We start from the raw sequence: 18,201 nt of genomic DNA on the forward strand, positions 1-18,201 counted from the left end.
TTTGGTGGGAAACAGCAATTTTTTATTGAAATGAAATGAAAAAGAATAAGTACCAGATCTATTGCATTATTGTAACATTTTGTTTCTGTAACGGGGGACGGGGAGGTTACTCTACTGTGGGTTTTTTCTCTCGTAGGATGTAGTGAACACAAATATACAAGGAACATTCAGCTATTACAGATTGCACACCAGATACTGTAGTAACGCAGTCTAATACAAGACCACCAAAATAATCCAGATTTCTCCTTTTTTTTTTTCCTTTCTTTTTTGCTTTCGATTAATCCTTAATTATTTTTTTCCCCCCATAAAGAGTACAAAAGTCCACCCAGAGTCGGGGTCATGATCTGCGGCTTTGTACACAAACCTGTCGCTCGGTATGACCCGTCGAACAATGCCTCAAAGAAAAACAAAAAAAAGAATAAATCCAGCAAAAAAGAGAGATAATCTAATGCCAAACATGTACAATGCACTGACACAGAAAGTCAGCTGTGTTAATAGACATGCAACAAGTAACAAAACTTGCTGAAATCACAATAATTATATATAAAAGAAAATCTAAACCCAGTTATAATTGCATAAATACTTTGTACAGTTCATTTATCCGCTGTGAAATGCACCTTTCAGTTAAAACGAAAATCTGCATTCGATAAAAACGTGACAGTTTTTTTTCTCTTCTTGTACACGTGAAGGTGCAAAAGGAATCCTCGATTGATAGAAGCCGACTCGGCCGTTTCAGCTGGATGGCATGATTGCACGCTAAGTTACAGTACAGAAAGGCAGAATGATATAAAGGAGGACGATAACATGAGTGCATATTATTATTATTACGTGGAGCGGTGAGGGTGAACATTAAATGGCTGTGAAGACTCGTGGGACGTACAAAGAAAGAAAGAAAGCAGCCCTTGAATGCACAGTTTGCCCACAGAACCACAAACCGAGTGAGGGGAGAGGTGCGGTCTTTAACGCAGAAAGAGCCAAACATGGATTTGTGTTGACAAAAGATCGAGTTACATTCAACAACATGAAAGCAGATAAAACTTCTGATATCGCCGTCTCAGCGGGGCAGAGAAACGTGTTTTTATAGTGTTTGAACTCCTTTGAGTACTTCACATTCGGCCTTTTCAGATGAAATGAAGAATCAAGTCATTTTAATTTCTGGTCTCAAGTAATAAGATAACCGTCGCTGCTCCCTGAGCCTGGTTCCTGGTAAAAGGGAGTTTTTCCTTCCCACTTTCGCCAAGTTCTTGCTCACAGGGAGTCATCTGATTGTTGGGGTTCTTTGGTCACTGTTAAAGTGACAGTCACTAATCTGATGGCACAAATGACACCCCATAGCTTTGAGTTTGTTATGTTAGTGCAACAATCCAAGTCCTTCTACATTTAAACAGTTAAGCTGCAAATGAATTTAGACGTCTGAAAAACATTAAATTAATCAACTCTACAATCATTAGATTAGATCAAGTCAAAAGGTTTATTAACGTCAACAACTGAAGGGCACGAGGTTCATTTTATGCTCTCAGTCTAAAGTGTCACATCAAAATCCACGTCTTCTCTTCCCCTGCAGGAGCAACAAGGATGGAATATGAAGTCATAGCACTGATATAATGGTAGGAAAAGACACCGACAGACTCGCTCTCCTGCAGCTTTAACTGTAAAATATGGTAAAGAAAAGCGATACAAGAATACTCTGCAAGTCTGTCTGGCCGAGTCTTTACCTTTAAAGACAAAACACGCCAAGATTTATTAAAAATCCAACGGCCTACGTGACTATTTACACCTCCAACGTCCACAGATACTCTGAAACATCTCTTTAATAAAAAGGTGCTTGGCTGCAGCTCCAGTGAGTGAGGATAACGAGTGTTGTGATAATGCCACAGGGGAGTAAAAATCCAGCAAATCCTCAATAGAAACCAACACTATAAATAAAAAAACAAAACACAGTTCATGAGGAAGTCCCTTTTTAGCGTGCATTCAAGAAGCTGCTTTAAAGCTGTACGGTCAAAAACGAAAGGACGCCATGGACGCTAAATGTGCAGTTACGGGACGCATGTGCGTTACTTTTAACCTTTTTACACAAGATGACCCCGATTTTCTCTCTCTTATTAACAAATTATAATAATGCAGAAGGAACCACACAATTAAAGGAGTGATATGGTTCTAACGAGAAAGTCAAACAGAACACGATAAAGTTTGTAGTCAGAAAGCAGCAGTAACTAAAATAAAAAAAATCTCCAAATGGGGAAAAAAGGACTGAACAGATGACATGTTAAAAATTAAACATCATAACTGACACGAGAAAACAGTTTGGCAATAAAAAGAGGAAACGACAATCAGAGAGTGAACCTCTCTGTCGGCGTGGCGACGGTTTGACACTCAGAATAAATCACAGGTCTGTAAACAACAAAACGATCGGGAAATTATAAAGAAGTCATTTTGCATAACTAGACCCACTCTAGTCGACCCAGAGACATTAATTATGGACATTCATCTCCCTCCGTGTTATTCTCGCTGTGACTCGTGACGCACACTACACACAATCATTTTTCTGTTTTTTTAAAGCCAGGAGTGGTTAGTCACAACGCTATGTTACAGGCATTTCTTTTTACTTCATTGACCTTATCTTTTGTTCTGTGGTTGCTCCTTTTAGAGTTAAAAAGGCCGTGATACCTATTTACACTATCAACAAGTTTTTGTCTTTTCTCATCCTGCTGTGAAAGCTGAAGTTTTGCCTGTTTCTTGATCTCTAAGCAAAGATGGTGGATGACTGATTCGTGCGCGCTGCGTTTTCTTCCCTCCGCTCCAGGTGAGTGCCGGTGGTAAAAGTGGGGACTGAGTTTCTTTCCGTGTTCTTTGTGATCTGTTGTCCTCGTTCACGTCCTTTCTCCTTTGCTGAGCTCCGCCGCCGTACTTGAGTCGCTCCCTCCTGCGACACCCTGTCAGTGCGGTACAGTGCACGTGGTTGCTGAGGGTTTAAGGGGGAAGGAGTTTCGGGAGATGCAGAGGGAAGTCGGATAGAGGAATGAAATGCTCCCCGGGTCCTCAGGAGGGGCTTGTTTCGGGGCTGGCGGCGGGTGGACGTGGAGCTCAGTTTCTGCAGCCGTCCTCGACGCTTCGCTCATGCTGGAGGTTGTAATAACAGTTCTGACAAACACGCACGGGTGACGAGATCTTCAGCCGTTTGATCTCTGATTGGAAGCGACTGCACCTGTGACACAGGGGGAGATACGGGGGATTTTTTTCACAGTGCAGAAGAGAAACGAAGATGATGAAGGTGAAGAAAAGAAACATTGCTGAGTATTTTAACACATTCACTGATGTGAGCCACGATTTAAACTGTTAGAAACAAACAAACAAACCCAATAATTTTTTTTTAAACACACACACAAAATCAGAGAATGAAATATTTTATTTGCATAAGATCTCAGAAACCTCAGAGAGGCCCAGAGACTTGTCAGCAACCCCTTGGCAACCTCCAGCGAGTGATTGCTGGAGATAGTGAAACTTGGAAAAAGTGAGCTGCAAAATGCACAGCCTGTTAGGGATGGGTATCGACAACCGGTTCTTGTTGAGAACCGGTTCCCACTGTTTCAATCCCTTGGAATTGTTTGCCATTTTTGCAAATGATTCCCTTATCGATTCCAGTCGCCTGAATGACGTCACCACGTTGCGGAGCGTCATTTACCTGGCAGGAAACACGGCGACTAAGCGGCTCAAACACTCAAAAGTTTTACTTTACGAGAACGGATGACAACAGGGCAACTTGCAAAGTAGATATTTCATTTAAGGGAGGAAACACTACGAATATGCAAAAGCATTTGCTCACAAAACACACGATGATCTTAAATGAATGTCGTGTTTTTAATTCGCTCCGGACTCGTGAATCTCAACCCAGCAGCAGCGGTAACGTTTGCACGTCCTCTCCCGTTATTGCGGCAGGTAAATAATCAACTAACAGTGCAGATTATGTTAGCACGATCTGCCTTATTACAAAACCTGCCATTACTGTGCATTTAGGTGACCATGATGAGACAGACAGAGTCTGGCTCAGATGCTGGCAGTTCTCGCTGCAGTCTACCGTAGCGTCTCCTTTCAGACCAGGACAGACGAATGTCACCGAGCAGTGACTCAGTTTGTGGTCAAAGGCTTGCAGCCATTTGCCACAGCAGATGATTTTCGGTAAGTGAATGTGTTTAATTGTAGGCAGGGACATTACTGGATATTCTTGTGTAATTGCTACAGAATAATTTATGTTATACTTTGTTATTGCTACAGAAGAATATTTATTTTATTGTTTTACATTTACATTTTTTTTCCCCGGGGACCCTGTGACACCCCATTGAAGAGCTGTAGGCTGTGGATCTCTTAAGATCTCACTGTTGGGTTTGTAAGGCCATGTTACTCCTAAATTTCTATCTTGTTCAAAGAGAAGATATAAAACAAAGTTCTAAGCTAATCGACCTTAGTGTTCTCCTTTTTTAAAAAAGAATCGATAAAGAATCGAAAATTGTGAATCGTGAAAATCTTATCAATACCCATCCCTACAGCCTGTTGCTGTGCATTGGTAGTGTGCACAGCAAAAACACAAAGGACCCCAGATCGAGTCTTGAGGAACACCAGAGCCAAAATCTGACAAGGCTGAGGTAAAAAGCATGAAGTGCAATAAAAAAAAAAACCTGTGTGGGTTAAAGCATTAAGCACTGTTACTGCGCTGTTACTTCCATTAAAACTTCAAGAACTTTAATTAGAATTTATGTACTGGTAGTGTACTGGTACTGGTACCAGAAGAAATGGTAATGGTTAATTTCGCATCTCTGAAACTACTACTTATTTATACCTGTAATGGTATTTTGTTCGGACACTTTCTGGTATGACAATGACATATCTTATAATCACATATCTTATTATGACATATAAAAGCATCCTTAGGTGGAAAAACTGCAGAATAATGATCTTACTTCTGGCAGAAGAGCTGTCCGCAGTTCCTACAATGGTGGCGTCGCTCAGTAAGCGAGAAGCGAACCGTGCAGCCGGAGCAGCTGTCCACCACCTCGTCCTTCACCCAGTGGTCTGCTGCCGAACGGCCGGGCTGGTCGCTGACCGACCAGCTAAACACTCTGCCACGGCCGTCACCTACCAGGATTTTACTGTGGTCCCTGGAGAGAGGAACGCCCAAAGCGGGAAGGAAGAAAGAGAAAAACAAAACAGTCACATATCTTATTTTCAAAAATATTTGCTTGGACTGAATAATATATTTTCAAAACAAGACGTTCTTCAGATGTGTGTTTACAAAAAGAAACTCGTTTCCTGTTTGTCGGTTTGGTTCGACCCGGCTCTCTTACTTGGAGATGGCGAGGGAGGTGATCTCGGCTGGGTGAGCGTTGTCCTTGCGATCAAAAGCCGTGTGCATGGTGAGCTTACTCCGGAAGACCAGCTGGCGCTCCCATCTGTAGCCTGTGAACGCACAAAAACAAACACTTAACTTAACTATTTGTCGTCTCCCCTTCAATGGCAGAATAATCACTTAGAACATGAACACAGCATGGTTTTTACAGCTGCTGGACACCCACCTGCCCTGAGCTGGTTATATGTCCGCGCCTCCATAGTGGAGGGATGCAGCGGCTGAGGCACTGAGCCCTGGCCAGAGTGAGCTGGGTGAGCGCCTTTAGTTTGGCCCTCGGAGTAATTTACAAACACGAATCCGTCCTTCTCGTCGATGCTGAGGGTGTCTGACCAGCGGTGAGAATCGTCAGAGCCGCTGTCCATCGACCACGATGCTCCTGCTCGGGCCGAGGGACCTTAAGGGTGTTAATCAATGGAAAATTAGCAGGAACAATATCTTATATCAAACAAAGGTTCTTATATTAACAAGTAAAAACAAACATCAGTGTTGGTAATCTACATTGCTCTATTTCTATGACCAGAGATTCTGGATTCGATGTTTCTGCTGATCTGACGCTCTTCAGGAAGTGAGCATCAGAGCGCAGCAGCTAATGAGAGCAACCACAGGGCAGCTGACACAGACATAAACAAGGGAACATTTTATACTAAAGCCAAAATCAAAGCTGACACCGATGATAAGATTTTAGTTTTAGTTTTTTGCTCTTGCCTGACAACAGAAACCGAGATATCTGAATGTCCTCATTGACTGATTTCAGTCTGACTGACAAAGACAACGGAGGGCAAAACGCTGCTACGCCTTTAACAATAGTGCGAGCTGTTCACTCCAGGAGCAAACAAGTGAACATTTGTTGTGCTTTGCTTACAGGTTTAGTGTTAGTTCTGGATCTGAATGTGTGCTCATTCAGATTTCACCACAGCTGATCTGTGCTCAGGGAGCTTTGTTCACCAGCTGGGAGCTGTACTAATCCAGCTTTCACTCTTCCTCATCTACAGAGATGTGAAGACCTTTCTCATGTTTTGGGGCCATGCACAGCTGGTCCTTCCATCTAAAAACCAGAATGTTATCAGCACAGTAGCTCATCCAGCTGACGCCCATCAAAATTCACAGGTTATTGTCTGTAAAATGACAATTGTGACCTTGACTTTGAGCACAACGACCCATCAGGTGATCAGTATGTGTTTGTTGACCTTCTGTAAAATACTGCAGGAAGAGTAGCGATTCTTGTGGACGGACAAATGGATGACAAACAGCTCAGCATTGCAAAAGCTCATTGGTTCTTTGGCTGAACTGGTGTATAAAAAATGATGCAGGAGCTGGGATTAAAAATATACTGTACAGCTGATTTTTATTACTCCAGAGCTCCTACTTCTGGTAAAAAACACCAAACTGGTGATGGCAGCTACATTGTAGCCACAGCCACCCTGGGGCGCACTGACAGAGGCGAGGCTGCCGGACACTGGCGCCACCGGGCCCTCTGACCACCACCAGTAGGCAACGGGTGAAGTGTCTTGCCCAAGGACAAAACGACCGAGACTGTCCAAGCCGGGGCTCGAACCTGCAACCTTCCGATTACAAGGCGAACTCCCAACTCTTGAGCCACGATCGCCCCATAAACACAAACTTATATCTAAGTACCTCTGGGTCTGTGGACGGTGCTACCCGGCTGGCTGCCTCCACCTGTCGAGGGGTTGCGTGGCGCTCTGGGCTCTTGGCTCAGACTGGGCTCGTCTGCGTCCGACTCACTGCTGTCATCGTCGCCATTGTGACTCTCACCGCCCTCTGTGAGACCAAGATACGTTTGTACCTTTCTACAATTTTTTATAGTGACATGCATTGTGTGATTTGTGTTGTGATGACTCATTTATGAGCTCATTTATTTCTATTAGGACTCACCGATCTTCTCGTCAGCACAGCAGTCAGGCACATCTGGCTCTACAGGCTCGGGAGCGGGGGTTTCTGGTACCTGGAGGAACTCCATTCTCCAAAACTGTGAGATTTAGCACAAGGAATACTTTTATAGAATAGAATAAAATAGAATAGCTCTTTATTGGCATTGTTGCAAAAACAAACAAGTGTTTACACAATAACTCAGACAATATTTAATATTTTATAAAGAGTTAAAAAGTGAAAAAAATGACAAACGTTCTGTCGTTTTAATGCTCGACAGCACAGAAAACACATGTTTTGGTAAAAAGTTGTAACAAGCGACTAATAAACTTAAAGAGGAGTTCGTATCCACGCGAGCTCACCCTCACAACGCCATCTGAGTGCCCGGTGACAATGACGTTCTGCGTGTCCCACTCGTTCATCTCCGACACGCAGCAGCAGAGGATCTGCTGGCTGCGGCCGGTGAAGGTGTTGGCGCTGGCGATGGGGCTGCCGTTGATGCTCCACACGTGAATGTAGGTGCCCGCGCAGGACACGATGTCGCCCTGTGCAAACGCAAACACGCGTCGTGTCGTGAACGATCCGAACTACGCCCACAGTTTCTCTGATCCACGCGTGACGGAGGACAAACTTACCGTCAGTTCGTTGATGCACAGAGCCGAGACGGGCGCTCGGTGCCCCCTGAGCTGTGTGACGAAGGAGAGCTTGTTGAGGTCCCAGATGATGCAGGTTCGATCCCGTGAGCCGCTGACGACGATGTGGTACGCCGAAGACGCCGTCAGACACGTCACGGCGTCCGTGTGGCCAAGCAGCGCCTAAGATATCACACGACACGCGAGACGCAATGGCATCAAGAAACTTAAACACCTTAACATGCAGGATTTGCTCGTTTCATTCGTGTGCGGGGAGATTAAAGTCTGCAGATTAATGTTTGTGCTGAATGAACGAAGCAGAAACACATCAAACTAATTTCATGGGTCAAACTAATTAAACCCTGTAAGGATTAAGCTGTCACTGATGAACTTTGGCAGTCACAGGAGAAACAGTCCTCTATCCTTCCTCTGAAGCACACCGTGTTCAGCTTTGACCTAGCCTTCTGATTGGTTGGACCTCACACAGTTGAAAGTGCTGCCAGGTTTCTATAAATGTTTTCTGCTTTAGGATAATTTAAAGTTTGATGACTGAAGTGCAGCTGCTGCACGAACCTGAACGGCGTCTCTTTGTGTTCATTTACCTGTTTGAGCGTGAGAGACTTTGCCCTCTCCTTTGAGGTTCCCGTCTCCCACACACAGATGGCGGTGCTGGTGCCGCCGGTGATAACCAGCTTTGGGTTTGGACATATGGCACAGAAGATCTGGCCCCACTCTGACAGACACTCGTACACCACCAGAGCCTGAAACAAGATGGAACATTCAAATCCGTTTGTGGAAAACTGAAAAGATCTACAACAGTAACAGCTTCTGTTCTCGGGACTGTTATCTTCAAGCTTTCCATTCATTGGTTATTCATTCTGATGCATTTAACCCTTTAAAGCCGGTCGGAGCGGCACGCTCTGTTTTGCGTAACTATTTTTAAATCCCGGTAGCTCTGTAACCACGTGATCTAGCGCAATAATTTTTTTTGCACATGAAACCGGAGGAGTTGTACTTACATCTTATGCCATCAGCTTGTCCTCGGTCACAGTTTCCTTCCACATAAAGCTTTGCAAAAACTGCATAAAAAGCACTTGCAGCAACAAAAACATAATATTCCAGAAACACGCTTTGCCGATCCGATCAGCTGTTCGTATCACTTCCTACGTCCATCAGCGCGAACTATCGCATGTCCGCCATGACCTGCCCGAAACCGGAAGTGACGTCATTTTTGCGGAAATGTAGTTTTTTTTACCATCAGGGCCTCATGAGCTTATACTGGTGTTTTTAAAAGTTATCTTTGACTTCATGACTTTCTGTGTGGTTTCTGGGATGCTTAGGACTCATATTGCACTGCTGGAAATAGTTTATTTTGATGCAGATGCTGCTTTTTTGCAAATTTGCACTATAATATTTATTTTCGTTTTTCCTGCAGTGTATAAAAATTGGTGTATTTCAAAAATAAAACTATGAAGACACTCAAAATAAATTTCCTGTGGTGGGAAACTATTTTGTGCAACTTTTTTGTATTTACAGTTTTGAGGGATAAGCCTCTTAAATTTCTCTAACTAGAAATATATGTTAAAAAACAAAAACGATTTTCAATTTTTTTGTAGTTTATTGCACTTTTTTGCAATTTATGTAATTACTATGCACTTAATGCAGACATATTATTAAAATTTAGGCTGTAATGGTTGTATTGATGTATAGCAACTTGAAATGCTCCCAAAAATGTCTCCACAGCATGTAAAAATATAATATAAGCTCTGGCGGACTCGGTTCTATGGTAGGTCTTAAAGGGTTAAACAAGAGGCATCAATTGAGTCAGGTGAATATTTGTAATGATGTTGGCGGCTGTAAGAGAGGAAGGACACCTCCCAATTATCTATCACGACACCGTCTGGGGTCTACACAAATACTCTTGCAGACACCAGCTGCAAACCCCAGACTGACCTTAGAGGGGATCAGACATGAAACGGTTCTTCTGAGCATGAGAAAGTGTCACCAAATTAAAATCTAAATCTGTTTCAGCTTGAAGGACGTCTTCTTTCTAGCTGCCAGCAGCAAAACAGAATATATACAGTGCAAATCAGATGTGATTTAAAAGCTTCTTTAATGGCTGCAGATCTCATGTAAAATGCATTTTTAGTGAAACACCAGCAGGGGGAAACGGTGCCTTTACTTTTTTCCACGATTACTAGAAATCCTCAAGGTGAAACAGAAGCAAACACGTACAGTGGCTCATTTTTAAATTAGGTGAACTAAATCCACAATTATCTGTAAAACGGGGGTCACTCACACATAGAGACTACATCCTGGAGATAAAAAGGTGTTTGAGGAGTTTAAACCTATGAGGAACTGGCTGTCAGGATAACTTCTCACTACTGACCTTGTCGGAGTCGTAGTTAGCCAGGCGACAGCAGAGGTCGGCGTAACCCCAGGCAAAGGTCTTGCTCCAGGTGGGAGGAACCAGAACTTTGTTTTGCTCTACAGCGAGGATGCCCTTGTCAGTGGGCACAATCTGTCCCACAGGGTCTTTCAGCTCTGGAAAACAACGCGCACGCACGAAGAAGTGTGAATTTAAAGGAGTTACACACCTTGTATTCACAAACAGACCCAACGAAGCTTTGTTTACACAGCAATCAGTAGAGCATGCATCCTGTTTACTGAGCAACGCTGTGAGCAATTAATTGACCGCATGATGCACGTGCGTACCTTTAACTGGTGCAAGAGAAGGTCTGAGATTGTCCAAGTGATGGAAGAAGATCTTGTCGCTGTTGGAGCTCGGAGGAACGCCGGCAACGTCGCCGTTGGCTTTACTGCGTACCCGTTTAGGAGGGTGGGGCTTCTTGAACAGCTGAAACACATCAACGACCAATGATTCGACAGCGAGATTTCAACATCTATTCAAACCCAGTTAAAGGCAAGAAACCAACTGTAGTATACAGCAGGTTAAATGAGTCTGTAATGCATCAATGTTTGTAATGTAACAGGAACCAGATCAGGTCAAATAAGAGGATCCACCCTCCTTAGAAAAGGTGGAGTACTTAGATGAAAATGAGCACGTCAGTGTTTCTGTCCGACCTGTTTGGGGATTTGTCCGAAGTTGTTGATGAAGCCGATGGTGGCCGTCTCTTTGAGCGGGTCGTTGATGTTGTAGATGTCCACCTGACCCTCGTAGAAGAGGTGGTGGAAGACGTTGACCGCCTCCACAGCCGGAGGGCCCTGCTGCTTGTAGCCGAAAATCAGGTCGATCCATTCGTGGAGGTGGGCCGATACGTAGTCGCACTCCAACGCCTGCGGCCGGGACAGAGGACGTGTCGACCGTGAGGATTCACAATCACTCAGAGTAAAACCAGCCAAGAAGAGCTGATCTCCTACCTCTCTGTGGACTCTGATGAACTCCCGGGGGTCGCCCTTAGCCCAGGTTGGGAGAATGACGTCACCCAGTTTGGTCCCATTCTGCTTTGCACCTGGTGCATGAAAAGCAACAGAAAAAGCATTAATAACAAAGCAGTGAACGATCCCAGTCGGTTTTTAAACAGCTGTGACTCTGACACTGACCCAGGTCAAAGTTGTTGGAGTTTAGCATAAACTCGGGCAGATAGAAGAACTCCGGGATGAGCTCCTTGACGTCGGCCATGTTGTGTTTGGAAGCAGAGAGCCAGGCTTCACGGACGCTGTGGAACATCCTGTCAGCCAGGTCGAAGTGTCCTCCCTGTTATTCACACAAAGACACATTTTAGCCCCCAAAAAGAATTATTCCTACGAGTTAAAAGTAGAGAAGGCACAACTCCCAGGAAATGCAAAGAGAGCCCAGCAAACAGGAAAATAATAATACCAGTACTGTGTTATTAATGTGGTTTCATTGTCCTCTGGAGTTTTCTGACTTTTATGGGGCATAACAAGTTAAAAAAGAGGGGAACTAACACATTTAGCTTTTTCTATATAAAGTTGGAAATAAAGTTGAATTAAACAAATAAAATAGAACTTATAATGAAAGACTTGATTCTGCAAAATATGTAAAAAATAAGTAAATCAAATGTAACTATATATGACTTTTAAAAACCCTCCTGGAATAGAGGGTTGGAGTTAGGGCTGCTCGATTATGGCAAAAATGATAATCATGATTATTTTCACTGAAATTGAGATCTCGATTATTTGATATTTATTTAACAATAACAATGTGTTGAATAATGACTTTAAAGATTGTCAAAAAATAGTTATAAAATAGTGTGCAAATACTGATAACAGTGCAAATGTTTGCAATATAAAAAATAAATGAAAAATGTAAACATCTATGTTTAGTGAACTTTGCAGTGTTGCTCTGTGGTGCAGCTACGACACTGTAGCAAAGTTTACACACTGTGTCTACTTGATCCACGTCTGACTCTGAACCCATAATGTTTCCACACCACTGAAGTTTTTTTTACCTCTCTTTTCAACCAACAGCAGTCACTCTCCTCTCCAAATAACTTCTGCTTAGCTTTCCGAGCTTACCTCGGCTCCTCTTAATGTTGTGACACGTGTTCGAAACGCAGAGAGGTGCGCTCGATTTGCCACACGGAGCAGCGCGAGAGTAAAGCACGAGGGAGGGGCTAATAATCGGCTCAGTCATTTTTAATGATCGTTGAAAGCCCAGATCGTAATCGAGATTAAAATTCGATTAATTGAGCAGCCCTAGTTGGAGTTGTATTACATGTTTTAGTTTTCAAGCTGAACTGTCAGTAGAGTCGAAACTCGTCAAACCTGAAGTCTGAGGAAAATCTGTGTGAAGGGCTCCATCCGGACCAGGTAGGACGCCACAATCATGGCTGACGAGTAGTGAGTGCCGTAGTGGTACGCCGGGGTTTCACCTGGCAAGGCAAAAAGAGCTTAATGACATAGACCAGTACCGTGTATTTTATATTATATTTATGTATATTTAGTACAGAAATACATCTAAATAAATGTTATAAATGACTCCAACAAAAAATATGCTGGTGCAGGAAGCATCACGCTGGCAGGTTACAGACCAGCTAGTGTCTAATCCCACTGGGTCTGAGACAGTCACCCACCCGTCTGCTGGGTGGGTGACAACAGCTCAGGTTCAGTTCACCCTGCATGTTTTTTCTGGGCTTCTCCTGCAGGCACGAGGACCCACATAGCGAGTTTGTGCTACTAAAAGTCTGTAGATGATATTAACACACATATCTGCTCACAGAAACGTTATCTGATGGTCTCCTTTCCTTACCGTTGGGGTCTTCCCAGTCCTTGTACCGCTTCTTGTACTGCGTTAGCCGGGTGTCAGTCTGGGCGCCCATCGGCTTGGCGAGGTTACGAAATGTCTTGGGGTTGGTGAGGTCCAGCTCCTGGTGACCAAAAGCAACCCAAACATCCATGAAATCACCACACTGCCCCCCGGTGGCATTCATATCAAAACTGGGGTATTTTCTGTTGTGGACACAGAAACATTAAAACAGCAGCAGATAAAATCTTCAGGCACCTCTGAGTCGTAATCGGCGAGGATCCAGGGGAACACCGGATACTGCATCAGGTCGTTGTAGGAGCGTCCGGCCAGGGTGTTCAGATGCATCAGGTACTGGAAGTTACTGATCTCTCCTCGCTACAGAACAAACGCACACAAACACATGTTGTTGAGCCGTGTGCTTTACTTCAAATCTGAAGTCAGACTAACAAATTCAGGGTCTTACCTCCCATCTCTGAGTCACTGACTTCTCACCGACCAGCGTGCTGAGAAGTCCAGATCTGACACAAACCAGGACAGAGGATGAGTCGTTTAAACAGCTCAGTGGACTTTTATTAATCATACACTCGTGATTTTACGTTTGTAGAGTCGTTATGTTGAGACTTAACTACAGAGGTCAGAATCTATTATTTTTATAAATGATATGATGTGAAGGTGGATGTACCCTTGTTCCACGCTGGTGTTGGGTCTCTGGCCTGAGACAGACTCAGAGCTGTCAGCCAGCGAGGGCACCACCGCCAAGAACCTGGAAGAATCAAACACCATCTATTAATGTCTTTACAGCACAGAGACTCGTGCAACCTGACAACAACGGTGATATAGGGAGAGAAAAAAGCTTTATATGAGCAGCAACATCAATCTCGGCAAAATCCTCAACAGAGATCACGACAACAGACACAGCTGATCACGGCTCTCCAGTAAAACCAGATTATCACTGAAAATAACTCCACCCTGACAACAACTCCTAAAACAGTAAGAAATGATCACTTGCAGCGTGTGAGTGTTGAAAAGAGCACAAAATGACAAGTTTAATTAAACTCTGTGACTGAAATGTGAGTCAAGAAGCTGCTGCTTTACATATGTATTCAGTACCTTTGGTAAACCTTGTTGCGAACTCCTTTCTGGAAGGCTAGCAAGTAGTTTCTCCCATCCGCTGAAAAGACTTCCACCGCCATGGGCTGAAAGAAGACGACGGCATACATGAGAGTCAGGAAAAAATTTATAAATAGCCCAAAACATTTACAGATGATCTATCGTCATCATTTCCAGCTCCATATTTTTACTTTTGGACTCCAGAGAGTCGTTCTGCATGATTCACTGTTCAAAATGATCCTAATTTATCTAACACCAGACATTGGTGCAGCCCATAAACTCACTTTAGCTCCTTCTTCTTTCCCTTTAACGCAGATTCCTTCTGTTTGCCTGCACTTATTAAATGACATCATACAGAGCCAAGAGTAGAAAAAAACCTTGAAAAAGCATGTTTAATAGAAGCATCCAGCTCTGTTATAGTATAAAAGACAGAAAAAAGGAAAATCAAAGTAAGTTTTGATTGATTGATTGATTGAATCTTTATTTTGAACATGTTGAAAAAGTACAACAACATAGAATTAAAAGAGACAAATGAACAAAGCAAAACAAAAGGAAAACGAGCAAAAACAACTACAAATAACTTTCATGTTCAAAAAGGAGCAGGAAGAAGCATGAGCTTATTTAATCCCACCCCTTTTCCACTATCTAGTAATCTATAGACTACAGAAATACCTCCTTGCAATTACATTATATGTCATGTGTATTTTTTTTTATTATTATTCATTTTTTTAATATAATATATATATATATATATATATATATATATGTTTCTATCTATCCATACATACGTATATACACATACGCACATATACACATTTTCAATAACCCCATTAACACCTCAAAGGATACACAACCTACAAATATATATATACCCATACCAACATACCCGTGCACCCGCACACACATGAAAATATTAGACAAGAACACCCTATCAAATCTCTACCTCTTCCCTGTACCCTGTAAAAACCATCTCCTTAAACCGCTTTTTAAACTGCGCCATGCTCGGACATTGCTTTATATCTTTACTTAGTCTGTTCCACAGCTTCACTCCACACACAGAGATGCAAAAACTTTTTAATGTTGTACGGATACGAGGATGTTTGAAATTTAATTCCCCCCTCAAATTGTGTCCCCGTTCCCTTTTAGAAAACATTTTTAGAATATTGTCAGGAAGCAGGTTATTTATTGCTTTATATATAATTTGTGCAGTGAGAAAATGAACCAGATCTGTGAATTTTAGAATTTTTGATTTTAAGAATAGTGGATTTGTATGATCTCCCTATTAACTACTCAACTTAATTATCCTGTCAGTTCCTATATTAAAAGAAAGCATGTAATGGTGCATGCAGTGAGTGTGTGTGTGAGAGACACGTGCATGCTGACCTGCAGCAGGTAGCGCCTCTTGTGAACCTCCTTAATGTCTTCGTAGGCAAAGATGCTGCAGGTTCTCTTTAACTGGCTCTGTCCTTGTCTCGCTCCTCTGGGGATGATGGCCTCGTGCATACTGGAGAAAAAACACACAACAACCCACTCAAGAGAAGATCCACTCAATATTTTAATCCCCTGTTTGCGGTGGGTACGTTCCCGTGACAAGGCTGAGAATGAATAAACACATACTGTTTAATGATGGATCAAATAATGGATCAAATTAGCTGGTAGTGCATCTTTAAATCACTCCAAAAACTTCAAAGTTGAGTAGAAAACAAAAAAAGCGTTCAGCTAACAAAAGAGTTTGTCTTGAATAAATTATCAGCTAATTGGCGTATGATTTCAGCTCTGTGCTGGTACGGGACAGTGGGGAAGCTTAGGAGGGGGTAAAAACACCAAAACAACCCGAGGGACACACCACAAAGTCTGGGAGACATCTGCTCCTTTTTCCCTTCTTTGGTTATTTTCCAGCAGCATCTCAAAGGAACGGGCTGAGCAAGTTCCACAAAACAATAAATATGAGAAAAGCTTTGCGGACTTTCACAGCGCATGCTCCATCGGCAGCATTACATCATCCCAGCAGCAGAAATTTCCACTGCAGCGTACACGGGAATGATGTCATCCTTTATTCAGAGAAAGAAAGTGCCGATGCCGCGTCCGCTGTCAGGTGAGGGACGGATACAGAGGCGTGAACCTACTTGGGTGGCAGCGTGTCGATGTCCCTGATCTCCCTGGACACGGTCATGGTGTAGCCGTCGATGACGTAGAAGTGCTCCTTCCCAAACAGCAGCAGACCCTCGCTGGTGTCGAGACCCTGCACTCTGGCACAGCGGTACATGTGCTGAATCTGGAACGCACAACAGCTAATTAGCTAAAGTTTAGAGAGGTCGATTACACAAAGGAAAGCCCCCCAGCTGAATTTCCTCTGAACATGGAACAATTAATGAGTGCACTTTCTCCACTGGAGAAGCAGCTTTGTGTAAAACCTCTGATCCTCAAATGCTCCACCTGAGCAGAAACACTACAGTTAAAGGCACGTGAGCCCAGAAAGCTAATAATTCATCTTTCTTGTAAAAACTGACAAAATACCTCGAAAGCGAGACTCAGGGACGTGTAAAGGTGATACAGGTACTTCATGATCAGACCAACCTCTTCTTAAAAAGCTTTGATTCACTAATTTTTCCTTTTGAAATGTAACAAATGTCTGGTTACATTTTAATTTTGCTTGTTTAATGCAGGTCTTATTATTTGACAGACAGTATAGAGAGAAATGCCTTAATCTCGCTTTTTGATTGGGCAGCAAAGACGACTTCTCCGGCTGCAAAGAGACCAGTTTGTATTGGAGTCTCTGAACTCCCTCTCCCTGAAGCTCCCCTCCTCTGTGACCTCAGTGAGCACTTTTCCTGATTGGATAACAAATAGTCAGTAAGAAGTCTCAAAATGCCAAGATGACCGATGTGTCAGCGGCTAAGCCCATCTCTTATACACAGTCTTCGTCCAGCACTCCGAGACACGGACTCTGTGACCTCCTCGACTTAGCTCGTCAATCTGTTTACCATCTCTGTTTCTGGAATTTTAAAATGCAGGTTGCAGAATTACCGATATGCCCGGTTTAAATAAACTTCAACGCTAGGAAACAATACGTCGAGGTAGCGCATGCATTTACGCTTGTTCTCTTTGACAAGAAATACTACATAAAACAATTCTGCACAAGTGTCACTCCTGTGGGAATGATCCTTGGTCTCACAATATTTCCGTAACATCAAGCAGGGAGTTTAAAGCTTTAACACATGCTTTCTTACTTTGGGGTTAACAAAAAAAAATAAAAAAATTGCTTTAAGATGAAAATGTCATGTGCCTGAAAGTAAAGCTGATTCATCCAACTACTTATGTATGCTTATATATACTTAAATATATCTTAAAAACTACAAGTCCCAGGGATAATTTTGTAGTGTGCTCACAGACTGTATATAAAAGATGGCGGTAGCCACCGTCACATCATCTTGGTGTTTTCAAACTGGATAACGATGAGTGAGATCTGCCTGAGAAACGTGGCAGTGAGACCAGGTGGGCATGCCCTAAATCCTAACCTGCTTTATCATCTACTTCACTCTAAAGCATAGGTGTCAAACTCTGGCCCGCGGGCCAAATTTGGCCCGCAGCCTAATTACATTTGGCCCGCGAAGCCACACCAAATTACTATTAGAGCTGGCCTACTGGTATTATACAGCTAATATATATATTGTTTAGTATTAAGCTTTGCTTGTTCCATATTCAGTTTTTCAGCAAAATGTGTTTGAGTCCATGAGAAAAGATTCCTTCTTATATCTGGAGGAATAAATATATTTCAATAAATATTAACGTTAGCCCGCAACTTTGTTCCAGTTTTGAATTTTGGCCCACTGTGTATTTGAGTTTGACACCCCTGCTCTAAAGGAACCATAGTTCATGAAGTAAAGGACGGTTGCTGCCATAAACTCAATATTAAGGTGCTGCTGAGGTGTTAGCAAACA

General features: G+C 42.9%; 1 protein-coding gene across 3 annotated transcripts in view; it reads right to left on the reverse strand.

The window, feature by feature from the left end:
- Window positions 1-18,201, reverse strand: part of wdfy3 (WD repeat and FYVE domain containing 3) — a 119,884-nt gene continuing 101,683 nt past the window's right edge. For all 3 annotated transcript variants that reach the window (XM_087849484.1, XM_087849483.1, XM_087849482.1), the window contains exons 46-67: window positions 16,387-16,535; window positions 15,644-15,764; window positions 14,261-14,346; window positions 13,833-13,913; window positions 13,614-13,668; window positions 13,406-13,525; window positions 13,154-13,271; window positions 12,670-12,776; window positions 11,485-11,638; window positions 11,302-11,393; window positions 11,005-11,217; window positions 10,636-10,777; window positions 10,310-10,464; window positions 8,523-8,681; window positions 7,924-8,103; window positions 7,651-7,833; window positions 7,295-7,388; window positions 7,037-7,180; window positions 5,568-5,795; window positions 5,340-5,451; window positions 4,956-5,153; window positions 1-3,205 (exon numbers count right to left, since the gene is read on the reverse strand). In XM_087849484.1, coding sequence (XP_087705610.1) covers window positions 3,085-3,205; window positions 4,956-5,153; window positions 5,340-5,451; window positions 5,568-5,795; window positions 7,037-7,180; window positions 7,295-7,388; window positions 7,651-7,833; window positions 7,924-8,103; window positions 8,523-8,681; window positions 10,310-10,464; window positions 10,636-10,777; window positions 11,005-11,217; window positions 11,302-11,393; window positions 11,485-11,638; window positions 12,670-12,776; window positions 13,154-13,271; window positions 13,406-13,525; window positions 13,614-13,668; window positions 13,833-13,913; window positions 14,261-14,346; window positions 15,644-15,764; window positions 16,387-16,535 — 3,012 coding nt within the window. In that variant the 3' untranslated portion in view covers window positions 1-3,084. The remainder of the gene's footprint in view (window positions 3,206-4,955; window positions 5,154-5,339; window positions 5,452-5,567; window positions 5,796-7,036; window positions 7,181-7,294; window positions 7,389-7,650; window positions 7,834-7,923; window positions 8,104-8,522; window positions 8,682-10,309; window positions 10,465-10,635; window positions 10,778-11,004; window positions 11,218-11,301; window positions 11,394-11,484; window positions 11,639-12,669; window positions 12,777-13,153; window positions 13,272-13,405; window positions 13,526-13,613; window positions 13,669-13,832; window positions 13,914-14,260; window positions 14,347-15,643; window positions 15,765-16,386; window positions 16,536-18,201) is intronic.

Source organism: Neolamprologus brichardi, chromosome 12 (assembly GCF_056152115.1).
Source record: "Neolamprologus brichardi isolate AB-2024 chromosome 12, ASM5615211v1, whole genome shotgun sequence".
Lineage (NCBI taxonomy): Eukaryota > Metazoa > Chordata > Actinopteri > Cichliformes > Cichlidae > Neolamprologus > Neolamprologus brichardi.